At 37.3% G+C, this 24381-nt stretch overlaps 1 protein-coding gene across 6 annotated transcripts in view; it reads right to left on the bottom strand.

The window, feature by feature from the left end:
- Nucleotides 1–24381, bottom strand: part of ice1 (KIAA0947-like (H. sapiens)) — a 32263-nt gene extending 7882 nt beyond the window's left edge. For 2 of the 6 annotated variants that reach the window (XR_005625967.2, XR_005625968.2), the window contains exons 1-20: nucleotides 24151–24380; nucleotides 23700–23758; nucleotides 20265–20299; nucleotides 16373–16391; nucleotides 15808–15919; nucleotides 11362–11438; nucleotides 11232–11269; nucleotides 10479–10561; nucleotides 10126–10202; nucleotides 9934–9971; nucleotides 9671–9753; nucleotides 9547–9583; nucleotides 9410–9460; nucleotides 9224–9304; nucleotides 8586–9016; nucleotides 2188–4437; nucleotides 1928–2096; nucleotides 1446–1606; nucleotides 1004–1194; nucleotides 779–879 (exon numbers count right to left, since the gene is read on the bottom strand). Coding sequence is in view for 3 of the 6 variants with exons in the window: in XM_039694455.2 (XP_039550389.2) it covers nucleotides 779–879; nucleotides 1004–1194; nucleotides 1446–1606; nucleotides 1928–2096; nucleotides 2188–4437; nucleotides 8586–9016; nucleotides 9224–9304; nucleotides 9410–9460; nucleotides 9547–9583; nucleotides 9671–9753; nucleotides 9934–9971; nucleotides 10126–10202; nucleotides 10479–10561; nucleotides 11232–11269; nucleotides 11362–11438; nucleotides 15808–15919; nucleotides 16373–16391; nucleotides 20265–20299; nucleotides 23700–23758; nucleotides 24151–24240 (4183 nt within the window). In the remaining 3 variants the exon portion in view is untranslated. Of the gene's footprint in view, nucleotides 1–778; nucleotides 880–1003; nucleotides 1195–1445; nucleotides 1607–1927; nucleotides 2097–2187; nucleotides 4438–8585; nucleotides 9017–9223; nucleotides 9305–9409; nucleotides 9461–9546; nucleotides 9584–9670; nucleotides 9754–9933; nucleotides 9972–10125; nucleotides 10203–10478; nucleotides 10562–11231; nucleotides 11270–11361; nucleotides 11439–15807; nucleotides 15920–16372; nucleotides 16392–20264; nucleotides 20300–23699; nucleotides 23759–24150 lie in introns of all 6 variants that reach the window. The other 4 variants (XM_039694458.2, XR_016145681.1, XM_039694457.2 and 1 more) reach the window with 4 other exon arrangements.

The following is a 24381-nucleotide window of genomic DNA, read 5'->3' as shown; positions in this document are numbered from 1 at the left end:
TGTCATGTCAACAATATGGCCGCGGTAAGCTACTTCCGGTGTTTGCGAATAAGGTCTATTGATTTGCATGTTTTTTCGTTGTGTATGATCACAGTTCATATATGTGTGGGAAGCTATTAGAGTAAAAATAATGCATTTTTTTCTGCAAATACAGTGATGAAGTTCATGTTCTCATGATTTATTTTTATGAATTTTTTTTTTTCAAAAACTCCACAAATCGCACCCTGCTGATGACAACCAATCAGAGCCGAGCGTGAGCCTCTGCGTCATAGCTTCTAAAGTCCTCCGTTTAAAACGCGGAGATTCAAAACGCAAAACGGAGCTGCGGCATTTCTAAACTTCTCCGTTTTAGGTCTTCGTTTTTTACGTTTTAGTCTGGACGGGAGGTGCAAACGCAGCTAAAGCCTCCGTTTTTAAACGGAAACGCAGTAGTGTGGACGGGGCCTTAGTAGACTGGTATGACATGTTGTTGCAAAGTTACTTATAGTCAGTAGAATGTCTGTTTTGATACCATCACAATAAAGAGTTAGCAAATATTAAGCAGTCTACTAATACTCAGAGTTAGTTGACATGTAGTTGCAAAGTTAGTTAACTTTACATAACAAAGTTCGAAAGGGATTATCAAAATAAAGTATTACAGTAAAAGTTAGATTTAATTATTTTTAAATTTAATTTAATAATATTCAAATAAACTAATAGTTTAAAAACTTTACTTTAATGCTGTAAATAAACTAAATACTGCCAGTATTAATCACTTCATACAAATAAAACAACTTACCGATCAATCGCAGAACAGCTGCTACAGTAACATCACGGACTGGGGATTGCTGAAGCCTTGACTGTGTCACCCAAGTGTTCATTACGGGCCATAGCTCTTTGCTGTTTAATTAAAAAAAAGTCATGATAAATATATTAAATTATCCATTCTATATTTTATTATTATTATATTTATTATCCATTCTTTTAAACGATTTAACATTCTGTACTTGGTAAATAAATATACCCAATAACATAATCATGCGTCCACTTCCACTTCATGTGTGTACACAAGAGATCCAAGGTATATATATATTCCCAAGCAGTTGGGCAAAGGTCGTGACCATGACGATCATACTTCTGGAATGTCAAAGCGTTGTCCTCTTGAAGTGCCTTCAGTGTGTTGCTGATCAATTCTTGGATGTCATCAGGAGGACTCTAAGAAATATTAGTGACTACTGTTAAAATGCAAGATAATTAAATTATTTAAACAGAATGTTTATATGCATTTAATTAAAGGGTACACAAATAAACTGTTCTGTGTCCAATCTTTAAATAGCAGGGTCAGAAAGGAAATTAGAGAATCTGTTTGCTTTGTAATAATAATTATTGGTAATGGAATGAATCACGGTATTTGTTTGCGCCAGCCATCAGAGACTGCAAGCAAAAGAGTTGGAAATGAAGCATACCTTATCCCAGTGTAGATATTTAGTTAGGTAATCCAAATTTTCCTCATCTGATTTAAGCTTGGCCACTGTATGAATGGCTTTGCACAAGGTGGTCTCATGGAAAAGCACACTTGGCCATGTTGTGACCATGAACAAAATTAGCTTGGAGGCATCAGGAAAATCTGTGAGTGAAGAATCAGGATTGAATCAACAACTTAAAAAGAAAAGTCTTCTTACATTTAATAATACCAATACTTAAAAGCAGCGATTGTAAACTCTGGCCCTCAAGGTTCATTTGGAGTTTTGCTCCAACCCTAATAAAGGTCGTCAAGATTACAAAAAATTATGGAAAGGCGAGTTAATGATTTTCCTTACTCTACAGGAAAATGGACCTCGAGGGCTAGAGCTGAGAACCCCTGACTAAAAAGGCTAAACAACTAAAACTATACATGCTTAATAAACATACCATATAGATATAATGGGAAAAGTTGCTGTAAACTCACCCTCTTTGAGAATGTTGTATGCAAAGGCATGGGCTTTCTGATAGTCCCCTATCTGGCGACACATCCCAGTGTAGACTCTACACAGAGCTTGTATATTTCCACAACTCAGAATGCTCCTCTCAGTCTTTAGTTTAGTCAATATGGCAGACATGAGTTTTTCTGCTGAAAACTAAAGAATAAGAAAAAAAAAATGCAGCTTTGAGGACATTAATACACACATTTGTATTACCATCTGACTTGTGCAAAGCATAAACGCATACCTGATTTACACAGAATTCAGCAATTACAGCCTTTTCTTCATCAATCAAAATTGGCACCTGAGATATTCTCCCAAGGAACACATGGCTCTTAACAACAGGCAAAACATCAAAAGAGGACATTCCAACTTTGGCCAGTGCTTCCGAGATTTTACAATTTTTGTTGTTGTCTGGCTTTTTCTCAATTGTCTGCTGACCGCTTTGTATTTCTTGGTGAGATTGGAAGGACTCTGTTTTAATAACCGATTGATGATCCTTCACTTGTTCTGCAGGAAAATCAACACCAGGAGGAGCAGGTGAACAGTTATCAAGTCTGAGTCTTTTAGCACTCTTTGGCAAAAGTATGTTCACACCTGTCTTTTTTGGCTTCTGCTCTGTTTTGGTGAAGGCAGTAGATGAAGAACTGATTGTTTTATTTCCTGATATCTGGTTAACAGAAGGAGGGGAGGTACCATTCTCATTGCCAGCTCGGGTCAGGTTAACATTCCCACGAAGTATGTTTAATGTGCGGGCTCGTGCAGAGAGGTCAGGATACATAGTATCCAGCATCTGCATGGAGTTTTCCTGAGAAGCGGCTGGAGGGGAGGAGGATAAGGCAGATGATGGCAGCCTTCCTGGGACCGGAACAGCATGTTTTGGAGTAGCTGATCCAAACTGAAGTGGTGAGGAGGGAACTCCACAAGACGGCGATGGAGTGGTGGTCAAGCACGGAGACATTTTTGAGGCATCCGGAAGAGCTGAATCAATAACAGGCACAGAAGGTATCGTCTTAGGAGACATTGGTCCATCTGTTGGTAATCCAGAGGATATTGAAGTAGGCTTTAAAGGAGTATTATGTTTTCCAAACCTTGGAGGAGTAGCAGTCAGTGGCATAACCACTGGAGGTAGGGGTGGACCCATCTCTGTTCGAACCCTTCCAAGAGATAAACATGAGGTTGGTGTAATATGAGTTTGGGTGTGGAGACCTGGAGCAAGGGAAATATTGTCACCGTTTTCAGCAGTAGAAGATTCTGCATCCAGAGTACCTTGGCATGGTGTGCTGTTATCCTCAAGACTATCTACTGCAGAATCTCCTGATGTTTCCTTGTGGTTATAAACATCACTGACTAGATTTTTGACACAAGGGCTACAGGTATCAGTTGACATCTCCTCTGCCTGTTGAGATTCATTATTCATTTGCACCAATGTTTTTTCTGAGATTGTCGAATCATTTTCTTCAGTATCCTTAGGGTTATTTTCTTGACTCAGTAACTTTTGAACAGTTTTGTCAATTTCTGACGGTGTATTTCCAGGAACATTATCCAACTCTTCTGAGGGGATTCTTCCTTCTGACCTTGTGTGAACACCCCTAACCTTTATCTTCAAACCAAAAAATCCTTCATCTTCTGATGACGATTCTGCAGCCTTTGAGGGTCTTAAAGGGCACGCACCTCCATTTACTCTTGCATCCAAACTTCTCTGATCTTCTATAGACGTTGAAACATTATCCTCAGCACTATATTCAGATTGGTCCGCCTTGCCAGCCAGTCTGTTCTGAATGTCAAGAGCTGATATATCTGCAACAGTCTTCATTTCTAGTGGAACACAACTCTTTGATTCCTTATTGTCAATACTGTCTAACGTACTATAGTTCACATCAAGTGTTAAAACGCTCTTGACATTAGTTTCCAATGTCACATTGGGCTGTACCAGAGAAGTTTTGCTTTGTGTAGATTCAATAGATTTGGTGAGCACTAGCTCAGAGTTTATATCCTGCTGAGGATCTGAGTTTTCCAACAGCTTTTCAAGACTATTAGTGATTTTTGTATCCTCCAATTTTGTTGCGTCATCATTTGGATTCATCATTGGAAGTTCTACCACAGTTTGTGTCGTGTCACTTACAACAGAACTTTCCACACTATGTCCATTTTCTATACCTGACTTTGCAGTTTGAGTCTGAGTGTTGGCCACACAGGCATTCGTTCCTTCAAACACATTCTCTACCTCCATGTGTTGGCTGTCAGACAAAGTGTTTTCAAGATCTAAATTATCAACAGATACAGCTGATCTTCCTTGAGTATTTGGGGACAACAGTACAGAAGATTTTTCCACTTCGTTTAGCAATGACCTCTGATCCTCAACATCTGAAGGTTCTAATTTTGTGTTGCTTTGAAGAATATATTTATGTAACCTTGATAGTGCTTCTGGTGTTCCATTATCTGATTGATATTCCAGTTCAGCATCGGTCATTGGTTGGTCGTCATTTACACTGACCTGAAAGAACAAATGAAAAATGTTACACAACATCTCTTCACCACTACTGGGCATACAGGAACATTATTACAGTTACTAGACAAAGGGGAGCTGTAGCGCTGCTGATATCCCTTGTATCCTCTGGTGCTCTTGGAAGGGTTAATTGTTCATACAAAAGAACTGGAAAAAATCCAAGTCCAGCCACTCAGTAGGATGCAAAAGTAAAAAAAAAAAAACTTTTATTATATTAAGGGCTAAAACATTAAAACATCAACAAGTATCAGCCCACTGGCCTTCATCATGGTGTCAGTAACAGACAGAATAAGAGTAGTGGGCATTGAGGCTATTTGCCTTGATGGCAGAGGTGTGGATATAATCAAACACATTAAACAGAGGGAGACATATTGGATCTATTCCTTGAGGACTAGTCATCCAGGGCTCAATGAAGATTTTGACTTTTCACCCTTTTTGTAACTGTTGTCTCTCAATATGGAAAGTGTACTGCTGTTTGTAAATGATGACTAGGAATGAATGCAATAGACCCAATTGCCATTTTTTGTACACTCTTCATGTTGTTTTAAGCCCGGAACACACCAAGCCGACGCCAACGAACTAGCGCTGATGAAAGCCGACTGTGTTGTCGCCTATCGTCCGCTCTCATCGAGGTAAAAAGCTGCACTTGAACACACAGAGAGAACTACAGATAACCGTCAGCTATAATGTGTGTTCTGCGCCTGCGTTTAATGAGCCAACTGTCTATTTCTGCAGATATATTAGTCTATATTCATCATTCAAAAAGGAAACCGATGCTGCCGGCTGCAGATACACACACCGTAAACAAAGCAGCGCGTGCTTACAGTTTTGAATATCAATCCTGCTAAACACTTTCTTTATTGCACTCCGCTCATGTTAATATTGAAATATTCACCAAGGATCACTCAGGTAAGAAGACGTAACATAAGAACAGCCTTCTATCTACTGTTTAGACTTCTCTGCTTGCTGTTTTGATCAGAGTTCTCTCTTTCCCCAACGGCCCGACACCGATTCAACATGTCGAATCGAGGCGAAACAAAGCCGACGAGGACTACTTTCAGCCAACGGCACGGAACCGTACGCATCACACCGAGGAAACTTAGGTTGCTTAGTCTGCCAGGCGGCCGACTGTCAGCTTGGTGTGTTCCGGGCTTTAGAAACATCTTGACTATGAATTAAGAATTATTATGTGTAACTAGCATATTTATATTTATTGCCTTCTGGTGCATATTGTGTGGAGTACACTGGATGTTTGTAGTAGTGTCACCCCTATTTTTCCACTTACAGATCTCTCTTTTGGTCTTGTATTTGTATGGTTTAATCTCTGGCATTAGACAATACCTGAACTATTGCCTCTAGTGGCCAAGAAATTGTGTTGCAAGTCCCAGAGTGGCACACCTGAAATCAATGCAAATACAAGTATGACTTCATTCTGTCTGTTTGTTACCAACACCCTGATGAAGGCCAGTGGGCTGATAAGGGTTGGTGTTTTAGGCTATGTTTACACGGAAACGATTGTGAAGAGAAAACGCAAAAGTGGCATTGCGTCATCACTTTTTATTCTGCGTTTAGACGAGCGTTTTGTGTGGGAAATCCGCGTGCAAATGGTAATGCAAAAGTGTGTGAAATTCAATGTAGTATGCACTTCAGTCGGCTAGGAGTGCATACTACAACAACACCAAGTCCACGCGCCTGCGTACAACCTTCACTGTCAAGCACACTTTTGCGTTTTTACCGTTTACACGGGAATGCGGCAGTGGAGCATTTTTAAGATTTACACTCTGGAGGGTGGTTTCACTTTTTTTTGTGTTTTTAAGCCTCAAAAACGCCGTCGCCATGTAAACGAAAGGCACATCCGATAATATATTTTCACGTTTTCACCCGCGAGTGTTCACGTGTAAACAGGGCCTTAATGTTTAAAGGTGCAATACCTAAGATTTTTGCATTAAAATATCCCAAAATCACAAGGCCAGTGTTATATATTTAGTAAAGATGATAACTCACAATATTTCAAATGTTTCAAACAATGTTTAAATCGCGAGAAAATTGAGATTTCAACCAAGGAAACGGCACGTGTCAGCAGGGGTGAGCTGGGAGTCGCGAGTCAATCGCGTCATATCCGCTTACCTCGGTTTCCGCTCTTATACATGTAGTCCTGGACAAATGCGGTAGTTGTAGTTGTGCGTTAGCGTCTATCAAACGACAGCTTGTTTCGCGCATTTGTTATGGAATGGAGCACAATTATTCTTTTCATTTATTCTCGGAATGTGAACTGTTGGCTGTAAAGGGGGTCGCACACCGGACGAGAAGCGCCGCGTCACGTTTAGGACAACTCCAGTAACGTTATCGAACACCGGACGCGCACTTTCTCATCAGTGTATGGCCAGCAATATTGTTATGTTTAATGACAGAAAATGAAGATAATGTCTGTTCTATGTTATTGTACTGTACAATTAAATACAATCGTTGCTGAGTCTAAAGATTCACAGAATGAATTGAGAATCTCACGTGAAAAATCTAATAATAATCAGTAATTGTCATTCAAGCAGCTGATTTCTGTAAATGACTGCAAAACTAAATGCATAGATATTGCAGCATAGGGCAAAGTCAGGATCCATTAGCAACGGTTTGAGGCAAAAATAATTACAATTTTATATAAAACTATGTAAATGGCGCTCTGTGGCGCAGCAGGGTTTTGAACACGGTCCTGAAACGTTGCTGGGCGCCGCGGACATCCGCCGAATGGCGCCGCCGGTATGTGTACACTTATAGATAATAATGTGTTCGAATAATTATGTGGTGCAACGCGGCGCTGCAGCTTCTCGTCCGGTGTGCGACCCCCTTAACGTTAATTTTGTAAAACTGTAGCTGTGGTTGAATACTTACACGACATGAAAAGATGTGTCAAATGTACATTGCAGACATCCCAAGTCTCCCGGATCTCCCGCATATTGATAGCGTTTCCCTGATGCCCGCAAATTAGTTCAAATCTCCCGGGATATAATGTTAGAGCGAAACATACTGCGCGCATAACATACAGCGCGCTGCGCGTGCACTGTACAGAGGGAGAGACTTTGCGTTTGTGCCTCGCGAACGCGAAAGTTAGCCTTCCCTCCCACCCCCACAATCTTGTTATCGAAATATACCTCCCGGAAATGAATTCTTGCAGGTTGGGATAACTGACATTAAATTGATTTTTTATTTTTATAAAGTTACCAAGGAGGGCCAACCACGTCAACTCCTTGCAAGAGACCTGCCCCTTCAAACCCTCGCCACCATAGCTTCGTCCAGTGACTCGTACAGTAACATCTGTGATAACTAATTTACTTTTAAACCTGACTTTTCTTGCACGGTTATTTCAGTTTAATGAAAAACAAGCATGTCATTAAATGCAACGTTTATAGAAATCGAACTTTACCTCATCCATGACAACTAATTTTCGATTCCCGTCTGACTGATTTATCCACGGTGGAGTTGAAAACAACAGTTCCCATCATTCCGCGTTCCTCCACGGCGTCATCAAGCAAAGCCGTTGTTGTTGTTTTGAATGTAGCGCCCTCTAGCGGCATTTAAATCTTAGGTATTGCACCTTTAAGCTTTTAACTTTTGCATCCTACTGAGTGCCTGGAATTCAATTTGTCCAATTATTACAGTTACGTTTTACAAGCCAGTATTAAATCAGTTAACTAATTGCCTTAGGCAACATAATTGTTGAATCTCCACAGAAGCCACTATATTCGAGATGACATTCAACGTTTCACTTTCACACGTTTTTTGATAGTATTTCAGCCGATTCCAAATGACTTGTATTGTGAATTTCTACAGCACAATTTCTGTAGGCTTTAATTAAATCTTGTGTAGATTTGAAACTTCATATTTACATTTTCTTCGCAATGCACATTTGATGCTTTCTCAACATTTAAACTGATCTCAATTGAAAGGTTTAGAAGGAAATATTTGTTACAAGCAAAGTCACAAATAGTTAATTTGAAGTAAAATCAAATTCAAGTCAGAAGTATTTTAATATTTGCTAAAAGACCAATACTCAAGTCCACGTCTCTAAAAATCACAGTAATTGCACTGCAATTGAATCACTTGAGCATTGCAATGTAATTGAAATGTAAATGTTCACTCACCATCTCTATTAAAGGGCTGTGCACAGGTGATAAAGCTGTGGGCAAAGGCTTTAACCACTCTTTAATGCCCTGCAAATCAATACAGTAATCTCCATGTAAGAAATCTTCATCTGTCATTTCCTTTAGTGAAGGTCTATTGGCATCATTGGTCCAAGTGTTCACATGTTCAAGCACATCTGAACTTACTTTCCTCTTTCTATTTGGTGCACTGAACTGTTCATTATTCTGCTTATTCAGTTTTTGAGGTGATGATGTAGGCCTATTGATCGCTGGAGGTGATTTAGGTGTGTAGAGTTTTGAAGATTGCAACTTAGTTTCTGGACTGGGACACCCTGGAGATGGATGGGAAGTCGGTCTTCCTAAAGGACAGTTTAGCAGTGGTTGAGGAGGTGTTCTTGTAAGTTGACTTTTCAAGGGATCTGCCTCTTCTCCTGTAAATGATAAATGGACTGCATTTATATAGTGCTTTCAAAGACCCAATGGCCACCAAAGCGCTTTACATATTGCCTCCCATTCACTCATTCATACGCCGACGGCGGTGTCAGCCAAATAAATATGCATTGCTTCTTCATCACGATTAAGCCTGGTGACTTGATAATAAAGGCAAAATTTGGCTTAATCAACGGAAGAATGATTACCAGCAATAAACAATCTTTCTTGGGTTTGGGATGAAGTTTCCACGCAATGCCAGAGCTCCTCCAGCAGCATTCTGACTTTTCCTGAAAAGGAAACATTATCAATTCCCATGCTATCCAGATGTTTTCTTTTAAATATCTAAGCATTTCATTGAACAACAGCGAGTCTAAGTTTTAAACAGTGCATACCTTTGTCAATTAGTGGCTCTGCATCTGTTTGAGAAGACGTACTCTTTTTTTCTAAAATAATAATAAAAATGTTTAATGACTGAAAACAAATAATATACTAGGTGTAGGTACTAGATGCACTTATGCATAACTCATACCTTTGTTGAACTCCTTCTCAAGATCATTCAGTCTTTGCTGAAAACAAAGAAAAAAAAATAAAATATGATCAGAATGAATGATTGTGATTTCACCAGAACATATAAATTACAGCAAAATTTTAACCTGTGTTTTGTACAGCACTTCTTCAAGTCTTCTCTTCTCATTGTTTAGAACACCAATTTCATTGTCCTGTTGAAATTTTGACTCTGTGTAAAAATAAACACCGTAAGGAGATTAAAAAAAAGAATCCAATATATATTTTAATATGCTGTGATAGACAGTCCATATTCAGATAAGTTAAAGATAAGCTAAAGCAAATTTAAAATGTCATTCGTGCATGCAGTCTAATATGTATATGTAATATCTATAAGATCACAAACACAGACCTTTCAGCACCAAAAGCTCATTCTCAAGGTTTCCTTTCCTGAGAGGAGAAAAAAATACACATACATTAAAACTTTTATTTTCTGAAGATCGCTGTTTAATTCAAAACTAACAAATATCAGCAACACATAAAAAAAAGACAAGCATTTGTCCTTGTGATTTGTAAACAATAAAACAGACCTGGCTGGACTTACATAATTAGTGTCTTGGCATTCTCCAACTTGAGATTCTCATGTTCCTCAGTGGTCTGAACATATTTTCTGAGAGAATCCTTGAAATAAAGAAACCCCAAAAATGGGTCAGAAAATTAAAAAAAAACTGCCAATCAACGAAATACAAAAAGATGCAAAAGACAAATAGTACATTAACTCCGCTTTTTTAGAGCTAATCTAAGGTGGTACTGATACATGAACTTTAAAAAGCCAGTATTAACTTGAACACCATTGATAAAAATCTTTAAAAAAAAAGCTTTTTTTTAAAAAAATCCAAAGCTTTTGTTTGGACTGACCAATCTATAGATCACAGTGGTTACTTCAAAGAACCTAACCTGAGTTTCTTGCAGATCCTCCTTCAGTGATTTTATTTCTGTTTCGAGCTTCTCATTCTCCAGTTTTTGCTTTTGCACAGTGTCTGTGAAAATAGCACAATTACATTTTTACGTTTATGAGCAACACAAATATGATCCAGGAATTCAGTGAGTGAACAAATCACAGAAAAGACAGTTTGATTAGGGATGCACCAGGCCTCATTCTGCACTTGTGTACTAGAAGCCGCATAGTATGCGACTGCATTCGAAAACGCATGCATTCGGTCTTAAAGGGACAGCAGCCTAATCACCTTGCTGCTGTATTTGTACTTGCTGCTGCTGTACAAAAGACAAAGTAATCACTCGCTGCTATTGACTAAACTACTTTTGTAACTTGTTTCATTTATAAGGCTTGTAGTTTTTGCAAGAATAGAGAACTAGAGTAAAAAATAACAGAAGCTCACATTCTCCCATCATACAATATGTTTTAACATGCATATTGAGATCTAAACAAATTAAGAAAACTAATATGATTAAAATTTTTTGGGTTTCTCTACCCAACGTATTAAAAAATTACAAATGCAGTGAAAATACAGGTATCGATATCGGCAAGTACCAAGAATGAAAGTATCGGCATCTGACTCGTTTTGGAAAAAGTGGTATTGGTGCATCCCGAGTTTTTTTATTATTATCACTAGCACTCTTATAGCACACAATAGCACTCTTGACATAGAGTTCTAATCTTATCCTTAAAATAATTTGTGATGCATGTACCCTCTGCTTGTCTTAAGGATTCTTCAGCTTTTTCTTTCCTGTGAATAGAGAAAGATAAATACAGTGAGTAGAAGACATCATGAAAAGCAGAACTAATCAACAGTGATACTACAGTAGAGAGTGGTCTTACAGAGAAAGTGTCCGAACACTTTCAGCTCTTAGTCGGTCAACATCTTCACATCTCTGCTGATACAATTTCAATTCAGCCTGTTGAATAAAAAAGCAAGAAGAAAAGAGTAATTAGCAAGCACATATTTCAAGTCCAGTTTAAGTTAGCTTAACTATCTTCACAATGAATGACTATCTTAGATTTTAGAACAGTCTTTCTATTGAATTTTAGTAATTAAAGTAATTAAAGAACAAACTAAAAGTAATTAAAGTAATTAAAGAAAAGTAATTAAAGAACAAACTAGCATGACATAATTTTTTAACAATATTAGGCACAAAAAAAAGTTAGTTTGGAGTTTGTTCCAGGAAACACCTTGCTTAACCAAACTTTGCAAAAAAGTTGTCTGGTAAACATCTTCAAATTACCGTGGTGATTAGTAGTTTAGTAGTGCTCTGATGTGGAAATCTTTTCCGGTTCAGTTCTTTTGTTCAATCCATCAATATCGGACGCAAGTAGAAACGAAAACACAGAAAAGCTGCAGCAAATCTTGTGCAAACACATCCACATTGCTATGATTAGATGCTTTCTTAACTGCTGTTTTCTCACTGCTGTCAATTTTGCTGTGTTTATTTTGTGATTTAGAGGAAAGACAGCTTGGGAGGCATTGTAATGTTCGCCAACAGTATACAGCTGCAAAACAATTTTTCAAACTTCTTTTTACTCCTAAGCGAAAAACCAAAAAACTTCACCATACGTATACTGGCTTTAATTCAAAAGGGCAGTTTTTCGATCTCCTACATTTGTAAAAGCCAGGGAATCTGCGAGACTAGTCAAACATCTGGGGTCAGATGAGATGTTGTCAGGCTATATTTTGAGTCTCATTATTCTATCTTTATTTGAACTATATAAACAGCAATTAAGACTTACTAAACCCAACCGATAAAAACATTATCCTGAATGTGTTTGGAAAGAACGTGAATGTACTGAAATGTGTAAACACAAAAACAATGTGCGATCAGTGTGTCCAGAGTGCATATACACGGTTTGTTTGCACATCAATATAACAGACTTCAGAGTGCTTATTGTACGATTTCTGTAAGTCACAGTAATCGTCTTTACCTTGATTGCAATCCTTATCCATCAAAACTTCACTAGCAAAAAAAACACTGATTTGATTTATCCAGCCGAGAAACGTAGTTTGCATATCATCTGGCCACTTCCGTTCAGTCAGTATTTCACACACAGCGATGCGCGAGGGCTAGCGGTCTTCAGAAACAATGACAGAATGACACAGCTTGTGTTTTAAAGTAAAAAAACACTCTGGAATAATAAATAATTCACTGAAAACACTACGCAAGTCCCTATTCTCTCAGCCACCTCTGATGTAATCAGCCTGGTTCTCTTTAAATTAGCACTGTTTTGGACTGATTGGACTAAACATTCTCTAGTTTAGCAGCTTAAAATGATCTGATTGCAAACTAACTAAGCAGGAAAACCAGCTCAAAGGGTTAAAATAGAAATTTACATCTACCAGGGTTAGGGGTATTGTAGATGCCTCAGTGTTAACACTCCCAACTTCCCAACAAGATCATCTAACTGTGTTTTGTAAATTGCGTTAATGGCGCCTATTTCACATGCTTCAGTAATTTATATACGTTATTTCCGTTAAATTATTTTAATGCGTTAATGGTCCCCAGACATGAATTTTTTTTTTTTACTTTCTGAGTTTGTTTTTTTTTACATTAATAATAGCTCCCCTAGCCTGTATTTGGTTAGCCTGGTTCAACCAGACTCTAGTACATTTCATTTGTACATAGAGTCTGGCCTCCCTCAATTGAGAAACGTTTCCTTCCTTGTAGGCGGGTTCACTATTAAAGTTCAAATCTATTGGATCTGCCCAGAGTCACTCACGATCTGCCATAGCCAATCGCTAATGTGTGGTCGTGAGTGACGTATGTCATGCGCCGAAACGGCTGGAAACAACCATAGACAGTAAAAGAAACAACAAGTCCGAACTCCGAATGATCAGAGGATTAAATTTACAATAGGATTTCAGTCAACGAGAGCTGCAGGTTTTGTTAATCTAGGAACAATTATTAATTCGAAATGTATATTTGACATGAAGGACAGTGATTATTCAGTCAATGGTCGAAGCTGTGTCTAATCATTACAAATACGCCGCTGTGGTCGTTTTCTGATCTGCCGCAAATGCTGTAGCAGCTACAGTCAGTGAATGATCAGTCTGTCTCTATCTGCAGATGTGTAATAAACAACAATTTTTCATATTACGTATTTTTGTTTCTTAATTACCTTAATTATGGTCTTCAAAGTATGTGTTTGTACATTTTTATATGGCATTTAGTTGTTTTTTTTTTATTAAAACAAATTAACCATTGACATCTAAAACTGAAAATCAAATATAGTCTCCAAAGTATGAGTTTTCACATTTTTATTTATGACAATTTTTTTTTTTTTTAATCACAACCAATTTGTATGATTTACAACATGTAAAACTGACACACCAACCTCCTGCACGAGTGCACAAAGGGGCTCAAAATGTTCTATTCATCACAAGAATCAGTAAATTTACTGTTGGGAATCTGAGCGACTGACATGACTCCTGAGCGGATCTTCAACCATAGTTTAGCAGCCAGGACTCGGGGCTTCCGAACACCGCGAACACCAGGCTAAAGTCCAAAATGTCACAGTTATTGTGCACGAGCTGCCCAGCACAAACTTCCAACCTTTCTGCCTCCTTCACTTGGTCCTCCGTTGTGCAACAAGAGGTGAGATGATAACAATCCGGCTTTAAATTCTGTATATTCGGCAGTTTCTTTACCAACAACGGACCGACTGGCTTTTCTCACGTCTTTCTCCGCTGCCATTACTGCACTCAAACTGACGCACTACATCAACGTCATCGTTCTCAGCCACTCCCTCTATTCGCTGATTGGTCCTACAAAAAATTGATTTCTGGAAACCTAAGGATATGGAGCGGTCCCAGACGTAGTACTGAAGTAAAATGAAATTGAGCGGAAGTGCGTAGGAGGGCGCAGCCAGGCTAGTATTTGGTCCCCTCGTGTCTAGAATTTTCAATCAGTGTAACCCAAGCTTTGGCTATTTTTCTCTTCTCTGCAGCTCAGACGCGCTGATCTTGAATCTCCTTGTTATTACATCATAACGAGGAAAGGTTACCTCCCCTTTCTCTGCTTTGCCCGCACGGACAATTTGGCTCGCCCATGAGAAAATGAGCTAGGAAGTATGAACGCACAAGTGCGATTTAAGTTTTTCCTAGAGAAATAGCTTTGAGATTTTAAGTTTTTCCTCGAGAGATACCATGGCTTGCAAACGAGCGAAGCATGGCAGTTGATCAGTGTTCGGATGTACAAATTGAACACAAAAGTATTTTTAAGTTCCTTCATCCGAGCCTCTGAAGAAACAGTTTTATTTTTTCTGGAAATGCGCCAACACAACTTCCGAAAGTTTTGTATGGTCCAAACATTTCACCGACGACTGTTTCCTCAACTCGATGAACGTCTGAAAATAAATCGATCGAGCTAACCAGCAACAATTTCTGATTTGTAGCCTAATTTTTCAAGTTCAGACAGGTAAGCTAATCTTTCTATCACAATCTCTCAATACTCTTTTATGCAAGTCAAGATAGTGACTAAAATAACAACTTCACATCATTTCTTTTAGAAGGATGAAAATAATCTTATTTAAATTCTGAACAACTTATACAGAAAGTGATCAGAGATTGATCAAAGAACAATCTTTCCACACAGCTCGTTATGAAATCAATAACGCACACTGCACAATGAAGCTCTCACTGCATGTACATCATCGTGTTGGTGAAAGCATTCGAGAGAGCAGAAACTGCGTTACAATGATAAGATCTTCATTCTCGCGATCAACAGACTGTCCTCTGCTTGCTCAATGCTCATCACAGCAACATTTTATGTGATGGGAAATAGATCTAAATACTTTAAAAACTTCTCACGATTCCTTATGTAATCGATATTCATGCATGTAATACATAGCTTTCATTATGCAAGCATGTCAGCCAATCACAGCAGGTGGCTGAATACACTGAATCCCACAGCAGACACGCCCCTTCAAACAGAGCATTCAAATCAGAGGCTAAAGTCAGGCTAGGAAAATATTTCTTAATTATGACTATTTTTGATCTAAAAAAACATACTAACATTATTACTGGGCAATCCAGGAAACATTATAAAATAATAAAATAACCCCATGTCAGGGGACCTTTAAGGATTTAGAATTAATTGCATGTGTTAATGTTGACAGCCCTAGTTTATATTACTTAAGTTTTTTTTTTTTTATTAAATTAGGAGTTTTTAATCTGTATTAAAATTGGCAATGAGAATCAGGGAAATTCATTGCAATTGGTAGCGATTACTGAAATTATTATGTGATGGTAAGACATTCAGGGGTTTGAACACAAACCTTAATTTTCTCTAGCTCTGTCTTCATCTGTTCATACTCCACTGTTTGCTTCTCTAAAGGCTCAAGCTTCAGTAGCACCTCATCCAGCTGTCTGTGCAGTTTGCTGCTCTCTCTGTGAAAAACACATAACCATGTTTCAAAGGCATTCTTCAAATACACATTTAACCAACATACTCAACAATTTATTTTTTATTTTATTTTTTGCAGAAAATGATGCAATTGTGCATATTACCAAACTTCTAAAACTTTAGGCTACTGCACGACAAATTACCTTTTAAGGAACTACTTTTGCAACTGAGCATAAATGTACTTATACAGCAACATCTTGGCTTTGCATTACTTTAGTTGCAACATAAGTACAGTCTTTGCAATTAGAGGTATGCCAGTTGAGGAATCAGTGCATATGCGTGGCATATTCTCTAGTATATCTATTTTTCAAGTAACAGCCTGGCAAATGTGCTCTGTACATCACTTTGATAAACAGCAGCTGCTTAAAACATAAATGTCACCTAAAAATAAATCTATAACACATTTAACTGTAGTGAAAAAGAAAATAAGGTCTTACCTCTGTGATTTCTGAAGCTGTGACTTTTTGTCAAGGAAAACAAAGATGGATTCAGAGAACAATGTTAATATTGAAAGTTTTGGGTTGATGTGCTCCAGACCAGTGTATGGGTAGTAGAGTGTGATTGTGCCTGGGGCAACGAGCATATTTTCACTTTAGAGTATCTGTGATTTTTATTACAGATTTCATTTGGACGTTTCTTTCACCAGCAATCATGGAATAGGAAATGGAAACCCCATATTTGAGCTTAAAGTCCCCGTGAACCGGAAGTTGCAAACGATTTTTCTCCAGTGCTGTGACGTATTTCCAAGTGAAACGGAATATTGAACAGAGGGCAGGGTTTTACTCTAGTGCTCCTCCTCTCCATCTCTCGCTCATAGCAAACTAACGGTTTGAGGGGAGTGGTTAAGCGTTTCCCCACCCAAGTTGTGAAACCTACGTCATTAGAAAAAGAAACCGTTCCAGACCGGAAGTAACTTTTCAGATTTTGATTAAAGATTACCAAGGTAAAACATTTTTTAAATATATTTTTACTTGCACGGATTAATTGTTCACCACAAGACTAGTAATATGCGCTAACAAAGTAAATAGGTTCAATTTTGATTTTACGGGGACTTTAAGCAGAATAATTAATTAAGTGATATTTTAAAGGAACTAGGAAAGGATATTTGCCATTGCTCTAGTTAAATACAAATTGAAGCCCCCCAACATATCAAATGGTAAATATAAAAGAGATAATCTAATTCTGGATCTTCTATTGTTCCGTATGAATTTAATAATTAACTTTTTAAGCCTAGAAAACAGATTACTAGGAGGTGTGATCGGAATATTCTGAAATAGGTACAAAACATTTGGTAAAATATTCATTTTTAAAATATTAATTCTTCCTATTAAAGACAACGGTAAAGAAGCCCATCTTTCAACCACTGTATTCTCAAAAATTGAGTTTGTTAATAGGGGATCTTTAACTAATTTTGAATCGACATACGACAAAGCCACTGGTGCATGACCAGACATGACTAAGATAATGCCAATCTATACATTTTGAAAGCAATTGGGCTAGAAAGTACTCAATTCTAGAGTAAGTTTGGTGTGTTGCCGAATAGCATGAATATGCAGTCTGTTTTGGATTAAGATGCCTCCAGATTAAGCTCTCCTATAAAATGTAGAATCTGTTTTCTAGAATTCACATGTGTGGTATCAACTCCCGTAGATCTATCTTTTCCTGGATCAAGTGTACAATTCATATCCCCCACCATTATAACCTGACCTGGTAATGAAGCCACCATCAGAAATATGTTGCTATAAAATTTAGAGTCATCCTTATAGGGCCATAGATATTTACTAAATTTATTATCTCTGTTACCAATCTTCCCTGAATAATCACAAATCTGCCAGCTGGGTCCTTAATAACATTATTTACTTGAAATGGCACAGCTTCATGTATTAATGTAATTACCCCTCTGGCTTGTGTAGTAAAACATGCCGAAAATACCTGTCCTTGCTACCTTCTTTCAATTTTGATCACTTCCTCCTTAGTCATGTGTGACTCTTGCAAGAATACCACATTTGCCTGTATCTGCTTAATTCTAGTCATCACCTGCTTAATCTTTTTTTATTTTCCCAGCCCCCTGCAATTCCATGATAAAAGCTTAATCCCTCCTTTCTGTGCCATTTTTTGTTTTAACCGTCCTCATTACCTTGAACCATATATTTGCCAAAATATAAGAGGCCAAACCTAAAATAACTAAAACAAAACAAATAACATAAAATATGAACTTACCCCAGCATTTTCCATGCTTCACTGATACCACCTATATCAGTAACCCCCTCCCCTACACTCGACTTAAATGGTCTTCTCCTATTTGTTCTGTTGTTGAAAAAATGAACACCAACACCTCTATCCATCGTTACCGTTTCAACCTTCTTATCCATTGTTATACCCACATATTTTAACCAAGCCATGACTTGTCAAATAAAATACTATTACCTCAAAGAAAAGAGGAAAAAGAAAAAGAAATACGCTGACAATCTATCAGACTTATATCTCCAAGTAACATCTTTCCAACTATATACACATTATATTATCATAGGCTACTATCTTCAAACTATTATCTTTAAATAAAGTCAAACTTTCACTGTGTCATTTCTTTTTTCAAATATTATAGCAAAAGTGCCCTCTTCTGAACCTTAAATGAATTAACTTAATGTCAAATAATTAACTTGTTACCCTTATTAAAAAAAATAAATACCTACTTTGGACGTATATAGGCTACAACCTGCCAACAAAGAAAATAAACTACAATTTTAGAATTTAGTCCTCAGTACCTCGCATTAATACTTCAGTTTACTTGTTCTCAATTTGTTGCATCTCTTTATCCATTTTTTCTGGACTCGATATCTCAGTTCACTTGTCCTCGACCTGCTGCATAAATTTCTCCACTTCTTCTGGGCTGTTCATGATCATAGTACGGTCATCATGTGTAAGAAGCAATCGAGCAGGAAAGATTACTTTGTGTCGGTTGATTCATTTGTCACGCAATTTTTCACGGATAGCATCATACTTTTTTTTGTTGCGTGTGAAGCTCTGCCTACAAATCCGGAAAAAAAACGAAGATTGGAAACTTTGTATGGATTTGCTCCCTTACTCTTTGCAGCCTTTAGAACCTGTTCCTTCTGTTCTGAAATTTAGGAACTTCATTATGACAGTCCTCGGCTGCACTTTACCATCTTGTCCATTTTTTTTTACCTGAGCTGGGTATTCGATGGGCTCTCTCTATTATCAATGGTGTAACACTTTCTCCCAACTCCAAAGTCACTGGTAGAAACTTTTCCAGAAAAGCACACACATATGATCCCTCCTCTTTCTCTGGCAACCCAACCAACCTAAGATTATTCCTCCTACTTCTGTTCTCCAAGTCAATTACCTTATCAGCCATTGATTTCATCTGTTTTTCCAGCATATCATTTCTGACCTTCAGTTGGACGATTTCGTCCTCTGACCCTGAAATTTGTTCCTACGCCTCTGTCAATCTCTCTTTGACATCCACGACCGCCGAAAGAATTTCATCCACCTTGCCGCTTACTTGTCTTTCCATTGCTTTAAAGGCCTTCATCATCTCCGTGTTACTAGGATTCTCGTTTGAGGCCTCCCCCCTTCATCCTCCGTCTCTTCGTGCTCGCTCAGGCTTTCAGGTTTGGATGGCATAATTTGTGATTCCGCTTCCAATCTCCCTTTATTTTTTATCTTTTTCTTCGACGCATTGTTTTAGTAATCACTTTAGCTATTCCACCAACTTAAATTAAGTATCTTAAGTGGGTTTAGAAGGATTGATTCTAGTCTAATGCACGAGGGTTGAAATCTGCGACTTGTCACACCACCGCCATAACCAGAAGTCAGCAAACTTACATTCTGATTTTACACCAGTGGTGTAATAGAACAGTGACAGTATAGAAAACTAAATTCTCAGTGCCACTGAAAATTAATACGAAATTGAAATGGAATCACTTTTACATCCAAATGTTTCATTTTAACCAGCTACAATTTGGAAAGGATGCTGCATAACACAAAGTAAAAATGCCATTTATACTTAGATTGAAGCAAAACAAAAACATTGTTTCTAATTCAGTATTAACTTTGTTTCTTAAACTGTATAAAAATAAAATTTCTCAACCATTCCGTTGTAATGACCATCAGAATGGCTGTGATTACCTGAGGGTTAGTGTGGCCGGTCTAATATTCAATACAACAGCACTCCTGCTCATGTGATGTTGCACAATATATGTACCCAACAACTGACATAAAATCTACAATAAAATCAATCAGTAAATCAACAGACAGCATGACAAAGCAAGAACAATGTTCTCGTCTACATAGCTTTAAAAAGGATATCATCACACTTCTCTTTGTACTCACTCAAGAGACGGCTGAAATAAAAATGTGGAAGTTATTAGAAGACAATAATGTTAGTTTTATTTGAGAAAGTAGTTAAAACTGAAAAGTCAGCAAGTAAGATGTTCATCTTTGCCATTAACCATGAATCTAATTATTACAGTTCCAGTACTTACAAAAAAAAAAAAAACTAAATTTATTCCTTTAAACATTCTAGTTGGAATGCCCTAATATTAAACTTTTGCAACTCAATTGCAATTACTAAAGTTTGAACCATTTAACAGACATGTTATATTCAAACTCTGTTATGTGCATTTATTTATTTACTGTAAAATGTATATGTAATAAAGTGAGAGTGACATGTTAAAGGCCAAGTATGGCAACCCATACTCAGAATGTTCTCTGCATTTAACCCATCCAAGTTAGTGCACAAACATTAGGAGTATAGTGAGTAGTGAACACACACACTGCAAACCGTGACACAATGTTGTGTTTAAAATTTGTGAATCTTCCATTGACCAGAGTCGTTGATAGAGTTGCGACACTCCCATAGACTTCCACTGGAATCAGAGAATGCAGAAGTATCGTGTGTCATTGAGCAAAAGATAGTTGTGAACTTTGGAATCCAAACAATAAATGGTTTCTGCGATGAACCCCATTCATTTCAGTATCTTCCAAACACATCCGCTGGCAATTCGATGAAATTTGTGTTTGACATTTTCACGCTTTAGCTGGCCCCATGAGTCTATAATTTTTGTTTTGCCCGTTTTTGTTCAATGTTTATCATTATTCAAACGATATCAATATCAATCAAAAATCTGTGATTTGTTTATTCTCTTTCAACTTTATTTAACTGACAAAAATCTGTGATTTGTTTATTCTCTTTCAAATTTATTTAACTGACAAAAGTACAAAGAAAATATTTTTTTTTTCAGTTTTTCACAGAACAATTTTATATATTTTGTAAATACAAACATTTTGATTATGGTTGCCGTGACACACTCTAAAAAGTTAGGACAGAGGCTAAATAAAAGTGAAAAGCTTATAGAATTTCCAAGTTAAACTGTAAACAGTCAACAATAAGTGAATTGGAAAGAGCATGCTACTTGCAAAACTGCAACAATTAGTATCCTCAATTCTTATTAATTAATTTAATGAATTATGAATTAATTCAAAAGTGTATAATTAAAGATTCAGTGAAAAGATTGGAAATCTTTCATTTGTACTTGTCAGGGGTTTTGTAGAATCTCTACATTTTATAGTGGATTAGTGTTGCATGATGCACCGATACTTCAAAAGTATCGCGATTCTCGGAAATTAAAAACGTCCCATTTCCTAAATGTATTAATATCGATGCTTCTAAGAATGACCGCGTTCCAGATTTGTAAGAGATGTATTTCACGTTGGTGTGTTTCACGCATGCTTCCAGTGCCTCCCTATGGACGTCTGTGTTTTAAAAGCCTTTACAAAATGATGACATTCTCCAACAGGGGGTCCTGTTTTTAGATTTTAGGATCTTTCTGCACACGCAAAGTCTCTCGCTCGCTCTCCCTCTCTACCGTGCACGCACTACACGGTTTGGAACACATCTCTGTCTCATGCGCACTCGCACTAGATTCCGGGAGTTTTGAACTAATTTGCGGTACATCACGAGTGGCTCAACGGGTAGACCTATAGATTAATTCATCTGTCAGGCAATTGACTGACCGGGTTGACACTTCAGCATGAGAAATCGGGGGTGTGGCGTGTGAAACCAATCAAATGAAATGCGTGTCTCGCGGCCAATCCATGAGAGTTGGCAGCTCTGCTATGGGCATTATCCTCATGGCTAACCAATAGCCTGCCTACAGCTAATGCAGCATATCTGAAAACGCGACTATCATAGATAACATTCAAAATTTGCAAGCTGAAATAATGCTCCTAAATGTATTATTATTTAACCTTGAATGTCATTGCTCTAATTTTTTTTTTTAATTTTGATATTTCATATTTTGTTCAAAAGTTTAATATATCTGCTGTTCATATGTTCATTTACTAGTGTGTTATTATGATTAGCATGTTGTCCCGGTTTTAAAATAAAGCACAGCAATGATATTGAGAGTGAGGGTGTTTCTCCCTTTTCAGTAAAAGTATCGAAATTACAATTGCTGACTTAGTATCGAAGCAATAATTTTGGTATCGTGACAACACTACAGTGGATGTGCCTGACTGGTCTGCCTGCAATCCAGATCTGTCTCCTACTGAAGATGCATGACCCATCATTAAAAGGAGAAGCAGACAACCACGACCATGGACTGTTGAGCAGCTGTCTTTTATCAGGTGAGATTGGGCAAAAAATAATCCACTTGCAAAACTGCAACAATTAGTATCCTCAATTCTATTTATTTAATGAATTATGAATTAATTCAAAAGTGTACAATTTGTTCGGTGAAAAGAATGGAAAACTTTCCTTTGTACTTTTGACGGTTAAAGTTGAAAGAGAATGAACAAATTACAGATTCTTGATTTTATTACATTTTACAAAATGTCCCAAATTTTCTTGATAGCTAATAATAATAATAGCTAATAAGATTCTAATTGTAGTTAAACAACATGCATAAACACTTCACTAACCAGATGTCAGTTTGTTCAGGCCAGGAATACATGGGGTCACTATTACCTAAGGGACCCCTTTATAATCTTCTATCTCGGTGCCCACAGCATTTTCTACCACATAAATAATTCGTAAAAGAAAAAAAAAAGAAGAAACAAAAAAGATATAATAATATAATAATAATTATATATATATATATATAGATAGATAGATAGATAGATAGATAGATAGATAGATAGATAGATAGATAGATAGATATTATCTTCAACATTCATACATGTTATTATCACTACAGACAATATTACATATAGGCTACTGCACATTACACTTTATATTATTATTATTATTAAACCTCTTTTAAAACATCCCTTATTCTACCTCCACGTAGTAATCAGTGCATCTTATGCTTTGATATTTACCAGAATTGCCTACTATCTGTCCCACGGCAACCTATTTAAATGACATCATTTCATCATTTCCATTTAAATGACATCACGAGATCACAGAGGAGTGTCGCAATTCTCAAACGGGTCTGCCAATGACTTGTTCAACTGAACCGACAGTAGTAGTGTCACTGTAATACTTGCATAGTAATTCAGTAATTGGTATTATATCTTGCATCTATTGGCATACTTAATTGTGAATATCCCATTTTTCATTAATTAGCAGAAACACGCTGAGTGTCATGACAACAAAGCGTTGTCAGAGCGGTGGTGCAGAAGAACCAGTCAGATATAAACGTACCTAACACTTTTAATACTCACTCTTTTTTGTATGAGTAAAGTATTATTGAATTGATAGAATATAATTTAAAAAAAAACAGTAATAAATAAAGCACTCACTCCGTGTCGACGATCTTTTGCTTGAGAGTTAACAAAGCAGCCACATATTCATCTAAGTTCTGAAAATGTAAACATAGTATTAGCTTTATTTGTAATCAACAGCCAAAACCATGGAAAGTACACATTTTCAAAATAAAAGAATGACACTGGTATCTGCATTAATTAATTAATGCAGCGTTACACCAAATTAATAAACTAAGAAGAAAACAAACAGTTGGGTGCCACTATTCGCGTGCCATAAAAATCACGTTCATTCGATGCGACTGTAAAATTAAAACAGTTATAGCCTAAGTTAACTCAATATAAACAACGTATAGCGTATTCATCCACTCAATCCCCATGTGTTTAACAACAACCAAATAAATATCAAATTAACATATTGCGTTATTAATTCTCGTGGTATGGCCATAACTACTGGACAGTTTGTTAGTTTGGGGAATAAACTTCTCACCTGATTTAAAACAGTGCAGTTTTGACAGGTGCCAGGAGTGGCTTCAGAGGCGATTCCTCCGGCTTTGGACTGGTTCTCCCCCGGCATCATGGTAAAGATTCAATAATATCAGTGAAATCGTATTCGTCCCTCCAAATATATAAAAACGTGCAACCAAAACAAGCCTCTCTCAGATCATTGCGCACGCAAACGTTCCGCAGCACGTTGACTGAGGACCCCAGGGGAAGGGCC

The sequence above is a fragment of the Pimephales promelas genome, chromosome 12 (assembly GCF_988280905.1).
Source record: "Pimephales promelas chromosome 12, fPimPro1.hap1.1, whole genome shotgun sequence".
NCBI classification, from domain to species: Eukaryota; Metazoa; Chordata; class Actinopteri; order Cypriniformes; family Leuciscidae; genus Pimephales; species Pimephales promelas.
Note: the sequence above shows the minus strand (reverse complement) of the source record. Positions and strands in the feature narration are given on the sequence as shown.